The 15,393-nt window shown below is 39.8% G+C and overlaps 1 protein-coding gene across 4 annotated transcripts in view; it reads left to right on the top strand.

Annotated features, from left to right (window-relative positions):
* Nucleotides 1–15,393, top strand: part of DOCK4 (dedicator of cytokinesis 4) — a 481,885-nt gene that overhangs the window by 279,182 nt on the left and 187,310 nt on the right. For all 4 annotated transcript variants that reach the window (XM_061414091.1, XM_061414095.1, XM_061414093.1 and 1 more), the window contains exons 13-15: nt 4,303–4,428; nt 13,816–13,940; nt 14,912–15,074. In XM_061414091.1, coding sequence (XP_061270075.1) covers nt 4,303–4,428; nt 13,816–13,940; nt 14,912–15,074 — 414 coding nt within the window. The remainder of the gene's footprint in view (nt 1–4,302; nt 4,429–13,815; nt 13,941–14,911; nt 15,075–15,393) is intronic.

Below are 15,393 nucleotides of genomic sequence, written 5' to 3' on the forward strand. Positions count from 1 at the left end.
ATTCCATCAGTCATAATTTTTCTTTACTGTAATATTCCTATCATGCATTTAACCCATACTGCTTCATCTTCTACTTACATGTGTGTGTCTTTCCTTATTTGATAATCAGCTTCTATGGAGCAGAAACCCTATCATATATTAATACATCCTTATATCTTGCCTTTCATCTTCCTCTCAAGCTGGAAGTTATTGCCTTGCCCAAGGTGGACAGTTTAAATTGTGATAGCAATAAGTTAAAGTGTGCAATAGAATTTTAGAAGTTGCTTAAACCAACCTAGATAGCATATTCAAAAGCAGAGACATTACTTTGCCAACAAAGGTTCGTCTAGTCAAGGCTATGGTTTTTCCTGTGGTCATGTATGGATGTGAGAGTTGGACTGTGAAGAAGGCTGAGTGCCGAAGAATTGGTGCTTTTGAACTGTGGTGTTGGAGAAGACTCTTGAGAGTCCCTTGGACTGCAAGGAGATCCAACCAGTCCATTCTGAAGGAGATCAGCCCTGGGATTTCTTTGGAAGGAATGATGCTAAAGCTGAAACTCCAGTACTTTGGCCACCTCATGTGAAGAGTTGACTCATTGGAAAAGACTCTGATGCTGGGAGGGATTGGGGGCAGGAGAAGGGGACGACAGAGGATGAGATGGCTGGATGGCATCACTGACTCGATGGACGTGAGGCTAAGTGAACTCCGGGAGTTGGTCATGGACAGGGAGGCCTGGCGTGCTGCGATTCACGGGGTCGCAAAGAGTCGGACACGACTGAGTGACTGATCTGATCTGATCTGAAGCCCTAGAGAGAGGGGTAAGGTGAGGATAGTAAAGTGATCTAATAAGAAAGAGAATAGGAAGAAAATACTGCTCTGTGAACATGCCTTACATCTTGAGCTACTCTTCTGAAAGGGGAGGATGAATCTTCAGGTCATCAGAATGGGTGAATATTTGATAAGTCTCCCCTTTATAGTGAAGAATAGTTTCTTTATGTTAATACAGTATTTCTTATTATCTAGTGAGTCATTTGTCCAACCTGTTCATTGTAGTCAGCATAATTAAGAACCACTAGAAGAACAGGATCAGGAGTTTCCCTGATTGAAAAATAAATAATATTGCTATGGCTCTTGGTGGGCTGGTCCTTGTGGATTCACTATTATATCATGTTTCTTTGACTTCCCACTCTTTGAAGTTTATTTGTTATGCATTGTGATTTTTTATGGAAATCGAATAGATGATTTGGGAAGAGCCAAGTACACTGTGGTCAAGCTTTTGGCCCACGTGACCTTCCTAGTTCTTAATTCTTTGTGAGTTCTTCATACTGAAGAAATTGGGTCACTTCAACAATACCTTGCCCTCCCTGCAAATTGATATCAATTGGCCAAACAAATGAAATCATTATCCTGGGCTTTCATCTGTGTCTTTGTAAACCTTCAGACTGCTATATCTTCTAACCAAATGTTAGAATGCATCCAACTCTAGAATGTCTGGTTTTCTTTTCTCCTCCATACTATTTTGTACTATTTTTCCTCCATACTATTTATTTTCCCTCATCACTTCCTCGTTGCCTCATTGGCTCCTTTCTGTTCATTGTCTCCTACGTGGATCCTCTCTATCCTCTTGCATTCTCTCATCTCCATGACTCTGGCTGTCTGGAGAACATTGAGGCATTTTTTTGGTTCATGCTTACATCTATGTCTTCCGTGAAAACATATTTTTTCTCTATTTCCTATGTTCAGTTGTCTTTAACATTCACATTGATTGAATGCCTTTATTTTCTCATTGTCTTATCGTTTCAGCACACACACACACACACACTCTCACACACACATAGGAGTGCTAAGTCTCGTCAGTTATGTCCAACTCTTTGCAACCCTTGAACTGTAGCCCACCAGACTCCTCTGTCCATGGGATTCTCCAGGCAGGGATAGTGGAGTGGGTTGCCATGTCCTCCTCCAGAGGATCTTCCCAGCCCAGGGATAGAACCTGCATCTCCTGTGGGTCCTGCATTGCAGGCAGATTCTTTACCACTGAGCCACCTGGGAACTATATATATATGTATAAATTCACTGATGGTTAAATGAATTCTGGCTCCAGTAGAGCCAAACAAGAATCCTGGTCACTTTCCCTTCCTCCAGCCTCTATCCTGAATAGCAGGATCTGTTTTGGTTTTTTTTTTTCATTATTGTTTAGTTCTTTTCTCTTCTTACTTTATACATACCATATAAGGTTGCTAGTATCTCTGATCAGGTCCTTTGATGAGAATTTCTAATAAAATGAACTGCTCTTGCAAAACATCACAGGACCTCAGGGATTTAGTGCATGTAATTCTGTATTTGAAAGCAATGCTGATAGTACCCCAGGACTGCAACAGTGTTCTACCCAGCAGGAGGGACTGTTATTACATACCCTATCTGGCACACACTGCTATTGTACAAATACCAGACCCTGATGATGTTCGTGATGATGGTGACAGTGTGGGTGAATGTTTTGAAGGCAAAAGGACAGAAGTAGGAGGAGAACAGAGACACCAGTAATGAGGTGGGGGTAGTGGAGAGCATGAGTCAAGAAGAAATAGCTGCTGAGACAGATGGATTATAACATGTGTTAGTTTATCTTCGTTCGCCTGCCTCTGGGTTTTAAAAGGAGCCAACAGTACCACATCAAAGTTGTCACCATTAAACCATCCAGACTGCTCATTCTCCCCTGCTTCAGTCCATGTGGCTTTCAGAGGGCTGATGTGCCTCCATTTTATCGCCTCAGTCACCCAACTCATGTGGGGTGAGGGTGGGGAGTGAGCTAAAAGATAGTTAGGTAAAAATAAGATGAAGATTTAATTAAAGTTCCTGAGTACCTGCCAGATTTAATCTAATTCTCAAAGCAACTTTCCAACACCAACATTCTATTAGATCCACACACCAGAGGACACGGTGATGCAGCCACATCCTGGCCTTCTTTGCTTACGTCACTGCCCCTTCGGTATGCCTCATCCTGGTTTGGTTTGCACCCCAGGAAAGGCTTCATCTTCTCTCTGAGCATAATGCTTTTCCAACAGAGCACTGCTTTTGTTGTTGCTTCTTATTGCTGAAGGGGAGTGAAAGGAAGATCCTAATCTAGATGCATGGCAAATATCTTACATTTGTTTCATCCCAGCCTGATTGTTGCCAGGCTTATGGTGTATGTTGGCAATTAGCTTTGTAGTACTGTGTGTTAGGAACTGGGAATGACAAGTGGCACAATAGTAAGGGTGTTATTGAGTGAAAAAGGTGATCAGAATGTAGATGGAGGATTTTTAGAGTACGGTTTGATCATCCTCTTGATTCCATCATCCACATTCATTTTGAGTTCAGGTTAATGATGCTTGAAAGTTTTTTTTAAATATAAGTCACCTTTGACTGGTTTCATTTTCTATCACTAATGTAAGTGATGGACTTTTTTTTCTTTGTTTTAAAATAATAGATGGAAGAAGGAATAGGGAACTAAAAGAGAAGCAGCATGTTGAAAATAGGGAAACATTAAAAAAGATAAGACATTAATTTTTTTTTCTCTAGCTCTTGCCTGAGGTTTGGAAAAATGAGGTATGAAAAATGTGTCATTCAGTGTCTTGAATATATTCTACTGTGGTCATGTCACTAGAATTGGGGTAACAAAAAAAAATAATTTTTACCATTTTACTGACTACATTTCCTTTTATCTAAATGGCCTGCATTTTGTTATATATGCTTGGTGGAAAATAATGTGATTATTAGTTTGTACCATATATAATATTAAGAATACAATGTTGGTTTCATTTTAATGACCTTTCTTACTTAAAAAAGAAACAGCTCTATGGATATCCTTAAAATCCTTGAATTTTAATGTCTTTAGATTTGTGCTCATCTTTATGATATTTGATAAGTAATTATTTACAGACTTTATAGAGTTTTTAAGAAATTAGAACTCCCATTTTAAGTTCAGTGTCTTCCAGGGCTGAAATGCCCCTGCCATTTGCAAGGATGAGTTTGGTGCAGGGGTGTTTCTGTCAGGCAGGGAATGGAGAAGTGGGTGTTGGGACTAGCAACCAAACTTCCTCTTCTTAGTGTTCTGTTCAAGTTTTTTCCAGCTTCTAGGGACCTTCTTTATAAGTGGATAAACTAAGGTGGTCAAGTTGGAAAAGTGTTCTCTAGATATTTGTCTTATAGACTCTGTTAATTTTGTCTGAATGTTAATCTTTAGTTTAAAACAATGATACCATAGATTTGGACTTGTTGAAACAATTTCAGTTTCTGTTCATGCTATTTCTATCCTTCTGTTTTTAATTCTGGTCTCATTTAATTTAGGTTTAGCTGTTTCTTTACAACTCTTACATGGAGACATTGAACAAATCAGAAGGGAATACTCATCAGTATTTTCTCATGGAGTATCCATCACCAGGAAGTTGGGTTTTTCTAATATTATTATGCCTGGTAAGTGACTCAGAATGAACCACATGATGAAATATGGCTATTTTGTCTCCTTTTGGCACTTGAGAAAGTTTTCAAACTGTCAGCTTCAAAGAGTTCAAATGGGCTGTGCTGAAGAATAAATTGAAATACTTAATTCTTTTTTTTTTTTAATCTTTACATTTTTTTCACATCAGGATGGATAACTTGTAGGGGCCATGCCTGCTTTTCATTATGACCATAGTAAGAAGGAAAACTGAAGTTGAATTCAGAAAATATTTTACCCTTTGGTGGGAAGTATTATTGAAGTCACTTAGGGGAAATCCTTACAAGTTTTGATAAGAACATTTATTAAGCAATGGTTAGCCTTTCTTGGAGGATTTTCCACCAGAGGTATATATGTATGTACTAAGCAGCCATATGCAAATACCATATGTATTTTTAGTTCTGTTTGTATATGTACATCAGATCTATATTAGCAACCAAAGGAGACTCCAAAGGAAAATCCCAAAAAGTGTTTCTGAGTGAAAATGGTAGAGATTAAGGAGATTCACACTATCAAAGTAAATGCCAAGTAATAGTCTTTCGTAGGGATCTGCATCCTACCCTACACAACCGAGCAAAAAAATAGAAAAACCAAACAGTCTCAAATTGTTGACAGTATTTTTAGAAATAATATCCTTTAAGTCGCTGTTTAAATCCCATGTGTAAAAAGCGAACCATGAATATTGCTTCAGACGAGGCCCCTGTTACAGCTGTAAGACTTAGTGGTGGGCTTGTTATCCATAAAGACCTAACATGTTGCAGAAACTGACCGGCGTTGATCGCCATGACATTTGATCTCCTGATGGAAGTCACTCACGCAGGGAGGTCTAAGAGAACGGCCTGGGAAGTTTCCTGAGATGACCTGACCCAGCTTAAAGACCCACTCTGCCTGAGCATCTCCTGTTACTATTGTCAAAAATGACTGTTTATAGCACTGTTTACTTGATGGCATGTTATCCATTGGCTCTTGGAACCATTCATTATTTCCTTCAGTTGCTATAAATAGCTAGTATTTCCTCTTCAGCAGAAAAGAAAAAAATTTCATCCCACTGGGAAGCAAATTGATGGGTAAATCTAATATAAAAAACATATTTTAGAACAGAATGCAGCCAGCTGCTGGAAGAATTCCTCAGCTTGGTCTCCGAGCAGTATCATTGAGAAATGGAAAAAATATCAAGCAACATGACACTTCACTGGCTGAATAATTGTCTGGGATGTGCTGTGCTCACGCAGCTCTTGTCTGGCTTTAATGATGGAAATGAACTTACTGTGGAATCAGGCTTGCTTCTGTCCGTTCCCTGCACCGCGTGATAATGGCAGGGTTGTGCTGACCAGGGACTCAATCTTCCCAGACACATGTCTGTAGTGCCTGAGACTGCAAGAGATTTTTTTTAAAGCACTTTCTTTTTCTTCCATTTTTTTCTTCTTCTTTGGCTTCTGAGTCTTACAAATTGGATGAAGAAAGGAGAGATGTGTGTATAAACTTAAACAGCTGAAAAGAAAGCAACTTTACAACTCAATGGAATGTTTTACATTGGCAAACATAACAGTCGTTTTGTTTTTCTTTATTTTCAGAATTATGACTTACCAATTAATTTTCATTCTCTCACTCGTGGCTTTGATGAAAATTTGAGCTGAGTTTTCAATGAGAAAAACGTATATGAATAGCATTTCTGATCCCAATGTTGTACTGACAGTCTGCTAATGTGATGGTTTTTTTTTTTTTCTCTAGACTTGTCCTCCAGGGTTAATTTTGTGTTCTGATAGAGGTCAGGATGGGTGAGGCATGTGTTTATACCTACAGGACCTTCATTAACTTAGTCACTGCCTTTCTGCAGAATGAATTATCTGTGGTCCGGACACTAATGGGAACATACACACAACTTTTCTTGAGGGTCACAGAATGTCATCAATGCCAAACTCTTTTTGGAATGGGAAAAACATGGAAATAGAGATTCATCTCTTGGTCTGTCTTTTACACGGGTTGATCTCTGGAATGTCATCTGGTATAAAGAGGCAACCTGCCCCTCTGTTTCTGCCTTGTCACGAAGTCCTCTGTTACTAAGGGTCAGTCATTCAGCACTTTATTTCTTAGCCCTACCGAATTTCCAAAGAAGAAAATTTTCCCTCTGTGAAGCTCCATTACTGCCACCTACAAACCAAATAACCCTGCAGAAAGTTCCATGGTCTGGTCTCTGAGCTTATGAGAGGGAGGGCGCTGAAAATGTTTCAATCAGTGCTTTCCAGTAGAAATACAATACAAGCCACAAATGTACCTTTAACTTTTCCAGTAACCACTTGGAAAAAAGGTAGGAAGAAAGAGATGAAATTAATTTTAACAGTATATTTTATTTAACCCAATGCATCCAAAATATCCTTTTAATACATAGTCCATATAAAAATTTTGTAATGAGTTGTTTTACACTATTTCACCTTAAGTCTTTGAAGGCTGGTAACTGTTATACTTTACAGCACATCTCTTTTCAGCCAAGTCCCATTTCAAGGACTCAGTTGCCGTGTGTAGCAGTGGTTACAGGATTGAATAGCCAAGCTCTAAATGTCTTAACAGACTGTACAAGCAGAGCTTGAACCTTTGCTGAATATCAGGAAGGAGTAATTTTCCACCCGCCAGACATTTTGGAACAAAGTCGGCTGATGTGTCAGGCATGTCATGGGCGATCAGGCCATGCCCTCCTCCCACCGTAAGGGTCCACTCTTATTCTGAGTTTATGGAGTCATCCTGGTCTCCATACTTTATCTTCCCTACCTGTACGCACTCTCCTGGAGACTCATTCTCGTGTGTGTGTGTGTGTGTGTGTGTGTGTGTATGTGTGTTTTAGTCGCTTAGTCATGTCCGACTCTTTGCGACCCCATGGACTGTAGCCCACCAGGCTCCTCTGTCCATGGATTCTCACATATCAACCAGTAAAACTATCCCTGTTTGTTGTGTGTGTGTGTGCTCAGTGGCTCAGTTGCATCCAACTCTTTGCGACCCCATGGACTGTAGCCCACCTGGCTCTTCTGTCCATGAGATTCTCCAGGCAAGAATACTGGAGTGGGTTGCCATTTCCTCCTCCAGGGGATCTTCCTGACCTAGGGATCAAACCCACATCTCCTGTGTCTCTTGCATTGCTAGGTGGATTCTTTACCACTGAGCCACTCTAATTAATACCTTCCAGTGCATTCAATTTTAGTACATCTTTAAAGTTCTTAGTCCTACAAGGAATTATGAGGAAGTCGTAGAATGATGGGGCCATGAAGGGTTGAGATTTGGAGACTAAAAGACCTTGCTAAAAATTATTAATAGAGCCTATGTTTCAAATGGTTGCCAGCAATAGTAGCTGTGATAGTGACTTCAAGATTTACGTTTATTTTCCAAGTGTCTTCAAGAGTAAGCCTCCTTTTTGTTTTTAGGCAATAGTTCAGGTAAGTCAAACTTCTATTTGGTCAAAGTTGACTAGATAATGATTTATAAGACTGGGGAATGAAAAATATTGTAGGTATGTTTGCCTCCCATTTAAAAAGATATATAGTTTTATTCTTTTAAATATATATATATATATATATATATATTATTAGTATTATTTACCACTTACTGGAAGAGATATGTACATCACCAGATGGAATTGCCTCAAATAATCATTCTTTTAGAGAAAGAGGTGGGAACCTACTTGATTTGGTCTTCTCTAAAAAATATATCCTAAATCTAACTAAAATTCACCACCCCCCAGGCAAAGTCATGGACCTCTGCATCACACAGTTGCAACTGGCCTGTTTAAATCTGAACCCCCTGATCATGCCCTTACCAAGGGGACGGTGGTCTCTTAACCAATGAATGCCACAGTGACCAAGGAGAGAGAGAGGCTAAGAGTCTATAGTGTCACCCTAAGGGTGGATCCCCGCCCAAGTTCACACTGGGGGAGAGGCTGGTGCCCCCAGATTAGGAAGCTGACATGCCCCACTGCCCGTGGGTGTAGGACTTTCCCCAACTGCTACTATCAGAGATGCGTGTGTTGTCCTAGAGTATAAAGGGCACCCTGTTCCTGCTCCTTTTTCTCTGCACTGGTGCCTGGAAAGCCCCTCATGACTGCTGTTGCTCATTTGCCAGTGTTTGTTTGATAGTCATAAAAAAAAATTAATTTCCTCCAATATTGTAAAATAATTAACCTCCAATTAAAATAAATTTAAATTAAAAAAATTAAAAATCTACCCCCTCAAAATTTCAACACCTCAGAGTACTCTTTTAAAATAAAACAGAAACAAGAACACCAGCTATGTTTTACTCAAGCATACTGCATGAGAGAAATCCAAACTTAATTTTTCATCTCATGCATAAATTTTCCATGTATGTGGTTTGCTTTGATTTCAATGACCTGGGAAGCTTGCCCTTGCCCCTTGCTCTGTCCCCTCCTTGAAGATGTCCTGAGGTGATGGAAGTTTAAGTGTGCATGGCATATTGTATTCATTTCCTATGACTGCTGTAACAGATCAGCACAAATGGAGTGGCTTAAAACAATGCAAATGGACTACAGTTCTGGGCGTGAGAAATTTGCACGGGTCTCTCTGGGCTAATATCCCAGTATTAGCAGGGCTGTATTTCTTCTGATGATTCTGAAGGAGAATCCATTTCCTTGCCGTTTCTAGCTCCTGGAGGTGGCCTGTACTCCTTGGCTCATGGCCCCACATCATTCAACCTCTGATTCTCTCATCGTATCTCCTTCTCTGACTCTGACTTTTTGCCTCCCTCTTATAAGGATCTTTGAAATTAAATTGAGCCCATTCTCATAATCAAAGAAAATTTTCCCATCATAAGAGTCTCAACTTAATCATGTCTGTAAAACCCCTTTTGTCATGTAAGGTAACCTATTCACAGGTTCATGGGATTAGGACCTGGACATCTTTGGGGAGGTAAGGAAGTGCCTGCTACACACACAAAGGGCCATCCGGCTCAGCTACATGTCCAGTGCATGAATTTCTTCCTCGGGTCCCGGGGGATGGTTTCTTGGCTGTACTTGAGTACTTAAATGGCCAAGATCACATCATCACATCTCATGTCATCTCTCAAAATGACTTCCTTCATGTTGAACTAGTTTCCTTTTACCTTCTATCCCCTGGGTTGAGTTTTTCTGCTTGTAACCTCAACATTTCAAAGCTCAGTTAACTTCTTGTCACCCTCATCTCTCCACTGATGAGTGCCTTCTCTGTATTGTTTATGGTCTGAAGCATACATGTTCTGTCTCGTTCCTAGAAATGAAATCATTGCTTAACAACAGGTCTGGCCAATTAGGGTGGGACTAATATCTCCCTTGTTTAGGGCATTGGTGTTTTGGAGGCAAAGGCTGAATTGCGCTAGTTTATTTGATGAATGTTCTTACCTGTTGAATTACATTTTCATGGGTAAACAGAGATACTGGTAATACATTGGACATGTTTCTTAACATGTTTCTTAATCTCTGTACTTCAGTTTCCTTATCTGTAAAATGGAAATAATAGGACCTTGTTATAAGGTTTATGTGAGGATTTAATGAGATATTCTACTTACAGCACTTGGCAAAGTACCTGACTACTGTGTAACTATCTACTACTAAGCACCATCATCATAATCTAAGTTCACAAAAATCCTATAGTCATTTACATATAGTCTTTTGTTTTTAAGAAGTATGGAAGCTTTTATTTTCCAGCTTCAAAAGTGACAGTAATTGTCTAGCACAGAAGAGGCACTGGACTAGTCCCTATGGCTGGGGACAGTGTTTTACTTGGTGTGATGAGCTCGTCCTCTGTGACTTTATCCAAGGCATTCATAGGACAGAATCAAGGTTTACAGAACTGATAAAAGCCTGTTGCCCATTGAGGATAAGCCACAAATCAACCCCATTGATTGTAGTTACTGAACTCTTTTTGAATTTGTTCCTACTGCTGTGGCCTTATCTTTATCTTGTCTACAGTGATATTTTGAAGGCTTCCCAGCGAAATAGGGCCTGTGAAACAGAGGAAAGTGTCAAGCACATCAAATTTACAGAGTAATAAATTTAAGAGGTGCAAAGTGTTAATAAACATTGTCAGGCAAGTAGCTTTTCATGATTGGTGCTATGACTCCATTTCATACTCACCTTATGATTTCTCTCTTAATTACCCAGGATTTGCTTTCTCAACATCATTTGGGCTTATTAGTTTCCTTTAGGTTGGCTTTCTCTAGAGTCAACCTCAAGTGTATTGACTTTAATTAACACTTGTTTCAACTTTATCCTTCGACATATTTTGGCAAAACATGGCACCTTGCAGTATTAGAACACAGCAAGCTATGGATTCCTGAGGGGGGTGGACGCATGTAGAATGTCATCCAGGAGAAATGTTCTTGTCATGTTTTCTCTTTTCAGAGAAATCTTACTTCAGTCTAAAAACTTTGCGAAATAAAAATTTTAAAAGAAGTTTGGGGGAAGATAAAGAGGGTTTCAGGGACAGTTGCAGTTAAAGAACAGAAAAGTACAATGTGTGTATAAGGTGTTTTTATTTATGAATGTGTTGTATTCTAGAAATTCTACAGAAAAGGAAACAACAAAGCAGCCTTGTCCCTGCTACTGGCTCTCCCACCCCTATTCCTGCCTTTACCACCTCCCACTTGAGTGACACAGACACGTGAGGCCCAAGGTTTATCTTGCCCTGTCTAGACTAATGTCACAGACAGGAGACAGTGGCAGGGAAAGTTGGTATCCAGATCTCCTTATTCCAGTCTTCCCGAGACCCTACATTCTTTAGGCTTATTTGAACTCAGAAGAGAGAGAAGAATCCAGCTCAGTTATAAGCTAACCCAGCTGCAGGGGTCCATTTGGGAAGCAAAGGCTTTGGAAAGACAGCCTTGCTTCCACAGATGTCTCATCCTCTTAGTGAGGGCTTCTCTCATGGGACAGCCCCTCTGCCTCAGTCAGCACCCTGTCCCCTTCTCTGTCTCACTTTGATCCATAGCTCTTAGCATTATTCAGGGTGCTCTGTGTTTTACTTCTTTGTTCAAAATCTTTTCCTACTAGACTCTAAGCTCTGCTGCAAAGGCATTTTTGCTTTGTCCTTTGCTGAGTCTGCTGGACTTAAGATAACATCTGACACATAGTAGGTGCTCACAGTCTATTTGCTAAATGAATACATGGAGAAAGAATTTCGTGGCCCTGGTGGTATTTTACTCTCCCTCCATCCCTGTTCCTCTGCAGGGCCCAGCCTGCACACAGCGAGAAACAGGTTGTCTTGCAGACCTTCCTCTCTCCACTTTGCTTAAGCCAGAATTACTGGCCCTGCCAATAGATGAATATTGGAAGTCCCCCTCCCAAGAAACACTTACTCTTCATTTCCAGGACAGTTAATCCCCATGTGGTTTGGACAGGCTGATCACTCATTATGAGAAATTTCTAAGGTAAAAGCCCTGTAGCTGCACTTCCCGTTAATCAGTGTGTGTTTTATAGGCTGTGTGTCACCTCAACCACTCATCACATGTCACCTACTCCAGAAGCAAAGGAATTTTCCTACTGTTGTGTGTGTGGGGGGGTGTGTTCTAAAGTACCTTGATTTTTGTATTGTTTTTTTTACCTGGCAAATCTGTTCATGGGAACAGTATTGTCAAGAATTTCCCCTCAGACAGTTGTTGAAATAGCACATGTGCAGACCATTAGCATTGCAGGCCTGTTTTGAGTTGAAACTGGTGAATTTGGAAGACATAGTTTGTGAGCTTATTTATTCTGCATTGGAATTGTTAAAATAAATAGTGTTGAGAATGAATGTGTGTATATATGAATATATATATATATAAATATATAGAAACTTAATGATAAATATATAGTAATTAAATGAATCAGGTTATAAAACTGTAGAGAATTTGTGAAATTTGTGGGGTAATATTTTCCTAATTTTTTAAAAAATTGAGATGGTTAAACAAGGAAGCTTTCAGAGCATGCAAATGTGTGTGTTGAAATATGTTGCTTTTCTCCTGGAGTTCCAAGTTCATTGCCTTCTCAAGTTGGTTGTAGGAGCTACGTGAGAGAACTAAGAAATTCATAAGACAGAGACCACTGTATCAGTTGTTTCCATTAATGTATTCCTTACATACACTTTCTAAAGAGGGCGTGAGATTTCATCTTTTTTAGAACTTATTCAGTGTCTCCCTTTTGTGGCCCATCTGTTTCCTGGTCAGGCAAAGTCATTTGCAAATGATGCTCTATTAAAAGTCCCCCTTTGTGGAGGAAGGTGGCCATGCACACTGGTATTCCCCCATAGTTTTGAAAGCGAGGGTACTTTCTTATATACATTTCGGTCAGGAAGTTTGATAAATTTCCCAAATGTGGGTACATTTGTGTGGTTATTGTTCCTTCTGGTGATTTGCTTTCTTAAGGAGAGGTTTTTTTTGTTTTTTGTATTTTTTAATTAGAACAAAGCAGTATTGCTTTTGAGTGTTCAAATGTTTGGAAGCGGTGTTAAGTAAAAGTACATTCAATCTTGCTGACCTCGCCAGTATTTACCTTCAAAAACTTTCTAGTCACACGTTGTTGACTTACTTCTCATGTCCGTATCCACTTATTGCCTACCCTTAATTTAATTCTTATAGGAGAAATAAAAGCAGGTTGTCAAGCATGTTTGCCTCTCTTTGCTAGTTGGCATACAATTTCTATTTTTTTTTCTTGCAGTAGTAAGAAAGGGGCAAAATGAAAAAGCATTCAAGTTTCATAAATAGCCAATGGAGAAAAAACAATAGATGATATATGTGTACATAGACTAGGTCAGTTTGAATCCAGGGCCTTTCTCATTTGTTTTATAGCTTGGTGGCAAGAAATATTAAGCCAAATGTCTCTGTATGACTGAATTATTCTACATCTGTGTTTGTAAAGCACTAATCTGGATTCTTCCAGGGGTGAGATCATTTTGTCCATGAAATTTAGAAGATTGAAATTGTAACTGTACCCTTTGCAGTCCTATCATTTTCTTCCACTTAAGTATTTCTTCTTCTCTAAGTGCCTTGACTATAAAGTATTGAGACTAGTTGCTTTGAACCACCCCTGCTCAGCTGTCATTCTGTAATCACACCTCATAAATGAAATGAAGGAAATATTGAAAAATGGTGAAACTTAACAGCACCTTTCTACCCAGGTCCTTTATTTCCCTCCTAAATGTATGTTTTCAGTATTGCTAATTTCAAGCTAGCAGAGGCTGGCCTTTGCTTTCCTTGGATGTTGGCAGTAAGGGTGAGGATCTTATTATAGAAGTATAAATATTGTATGTTGTATGCTCTAACACTATTTTTTATGAACTAAACTTTTCCTTGATAGAGCACTCTATTATACTTCCTACTATATATATAATGCTGTTTCAATTTTCTTCTCCTGCTAGGTGAAATGCGGAATGATTTATATATCACTATAGAAAGGGGAGAATTTGAGAAAGGAGGAAAGAGTGTGGCCAGAAACGTGGAAGTTACGATGTTCATTGTAGAGAGTAGTGGCCAGACCCTGAAGGTACGTTAATGCTGAATTCTTTTTGGTAAAACAATTTCACATCCTTGCCTTGGGTTCATCTTTAGTGCGATCAGTTAACTTATGATTTGCAGTATTTTCAATCTTATTTTTCTTCTCCACCCCTGTGTAGTTTGTTTGTTTGTTTGTTTTTAATCATAAAAAGAGGGGAAATAAGCTTTCAGTTTGTTTAATTAATTGTGTCAAAAACATCCTCATAGCAGCTACTCCTTAAATGCGGCATTTTATCCCATTTCATTTTTTTCCCTTTCATCTGTTATAGTTTTGGAGAGGTATACTTTTTCTTTGTGGAGTTGGGGTTTTTTTTTAGTTGCTCAGTCATGTCTGACTCTTTGCGACCCCATGGACTGTAGCTCTTCAGGCTCTTCTGTCCATGGGATTCTCCAGGCAAGAATACTGGAATGGGTGGCCATCTCCTTCTCCAGGAGATCTTCCCTAGCCAGGGATTGAACCCAGGTTTCCCACATTGCAGGCATTCTTTAGTGTCTGAGCCCATATTTAATCCTACATATTTTCATTATGACCAAAATAGGACGTGGAGATTAGAGTATTGCTAATCGGGGTGATCATATCAGATTCCTTTGTGGAAGAAGTATTTCATGGGAGCCCCGGGGCTTACTGAGTTTTATAGGAAGGCACAGAAGGCTTTTGGCTGTGGCTGGTTGAGAATTTTGCTTTGTAGTTGACTCCAAGTTGGGCACGCAGTTGCTCAGCTAGCATGTGTCACCGAGGTCCACCTTTGAGCAATTAGGCCTGGGAGACCAGCCTCAGGATGAACCAAACACAGCCTGCCCGCAGAAGCAGGTGCAGAACAGCCCCGAAGAGGACTGAGGAAGTAATTTCACATTAAGTGCTGTTTTGGGAGCACACAGACACAGCAAAGCAATTGTTCTGCTCCTTCCAAAATCATCTTGAAATGAAGCTGTCTTTAACCTGCATGTTTCCTTTGTCAGGATTTTATATCCTTCGGCTCTGGAGAGCCACCGGCTAGCGAGTACCACTCCTTTGTGCTTTATCATAACAACAGCCCCAGGTGGTCCGAGCTGCTGAAACTTCCTATCCCTGTGGATAAATTCAGGGGTGCACACATCCGCTTCGAGTTTCGGCATTGTTCCAGTAAGTGGATGGAGTGTCTCCGTGGCCTTGTTATGTTGGGTACTGCTTACTAAGCTGAAACAACAGTGTGGCATAGTCTGTAGAAAGTGTGTCACAAACCAGAGACCTCCATGAGAAAGAAATAGAGGTGAATGGAATCCTGGGAGGTAAATGGTGCCATTCTCAAAAAACCCATAACCTCTATGGAAAGAGATGAAAAAGAAGGAGGAAAAAAAGTAGCTGTAGAAATCTACAAGGTTTTTCTTAAGGTGATCACTTTCATAAAAATCAGTTCATCACTTTCACAGCCTAGAAAGACTATACAGAAAGAGGAGATGCG

This window comes from Bos javanicus, chromosome 4 (genome assembly GCF_032452875.1).
Source record: "Bos javanicus breed banteng chromosome 4, ARS-OSU_banteng_1.0, whole genome shotgun sequence".
Lineage (NCBI taxonomy): Eukaryota > Metazoa > Chordata > Mammalia > Artiodactyla > Bovidae > Bos > Bos javanicus.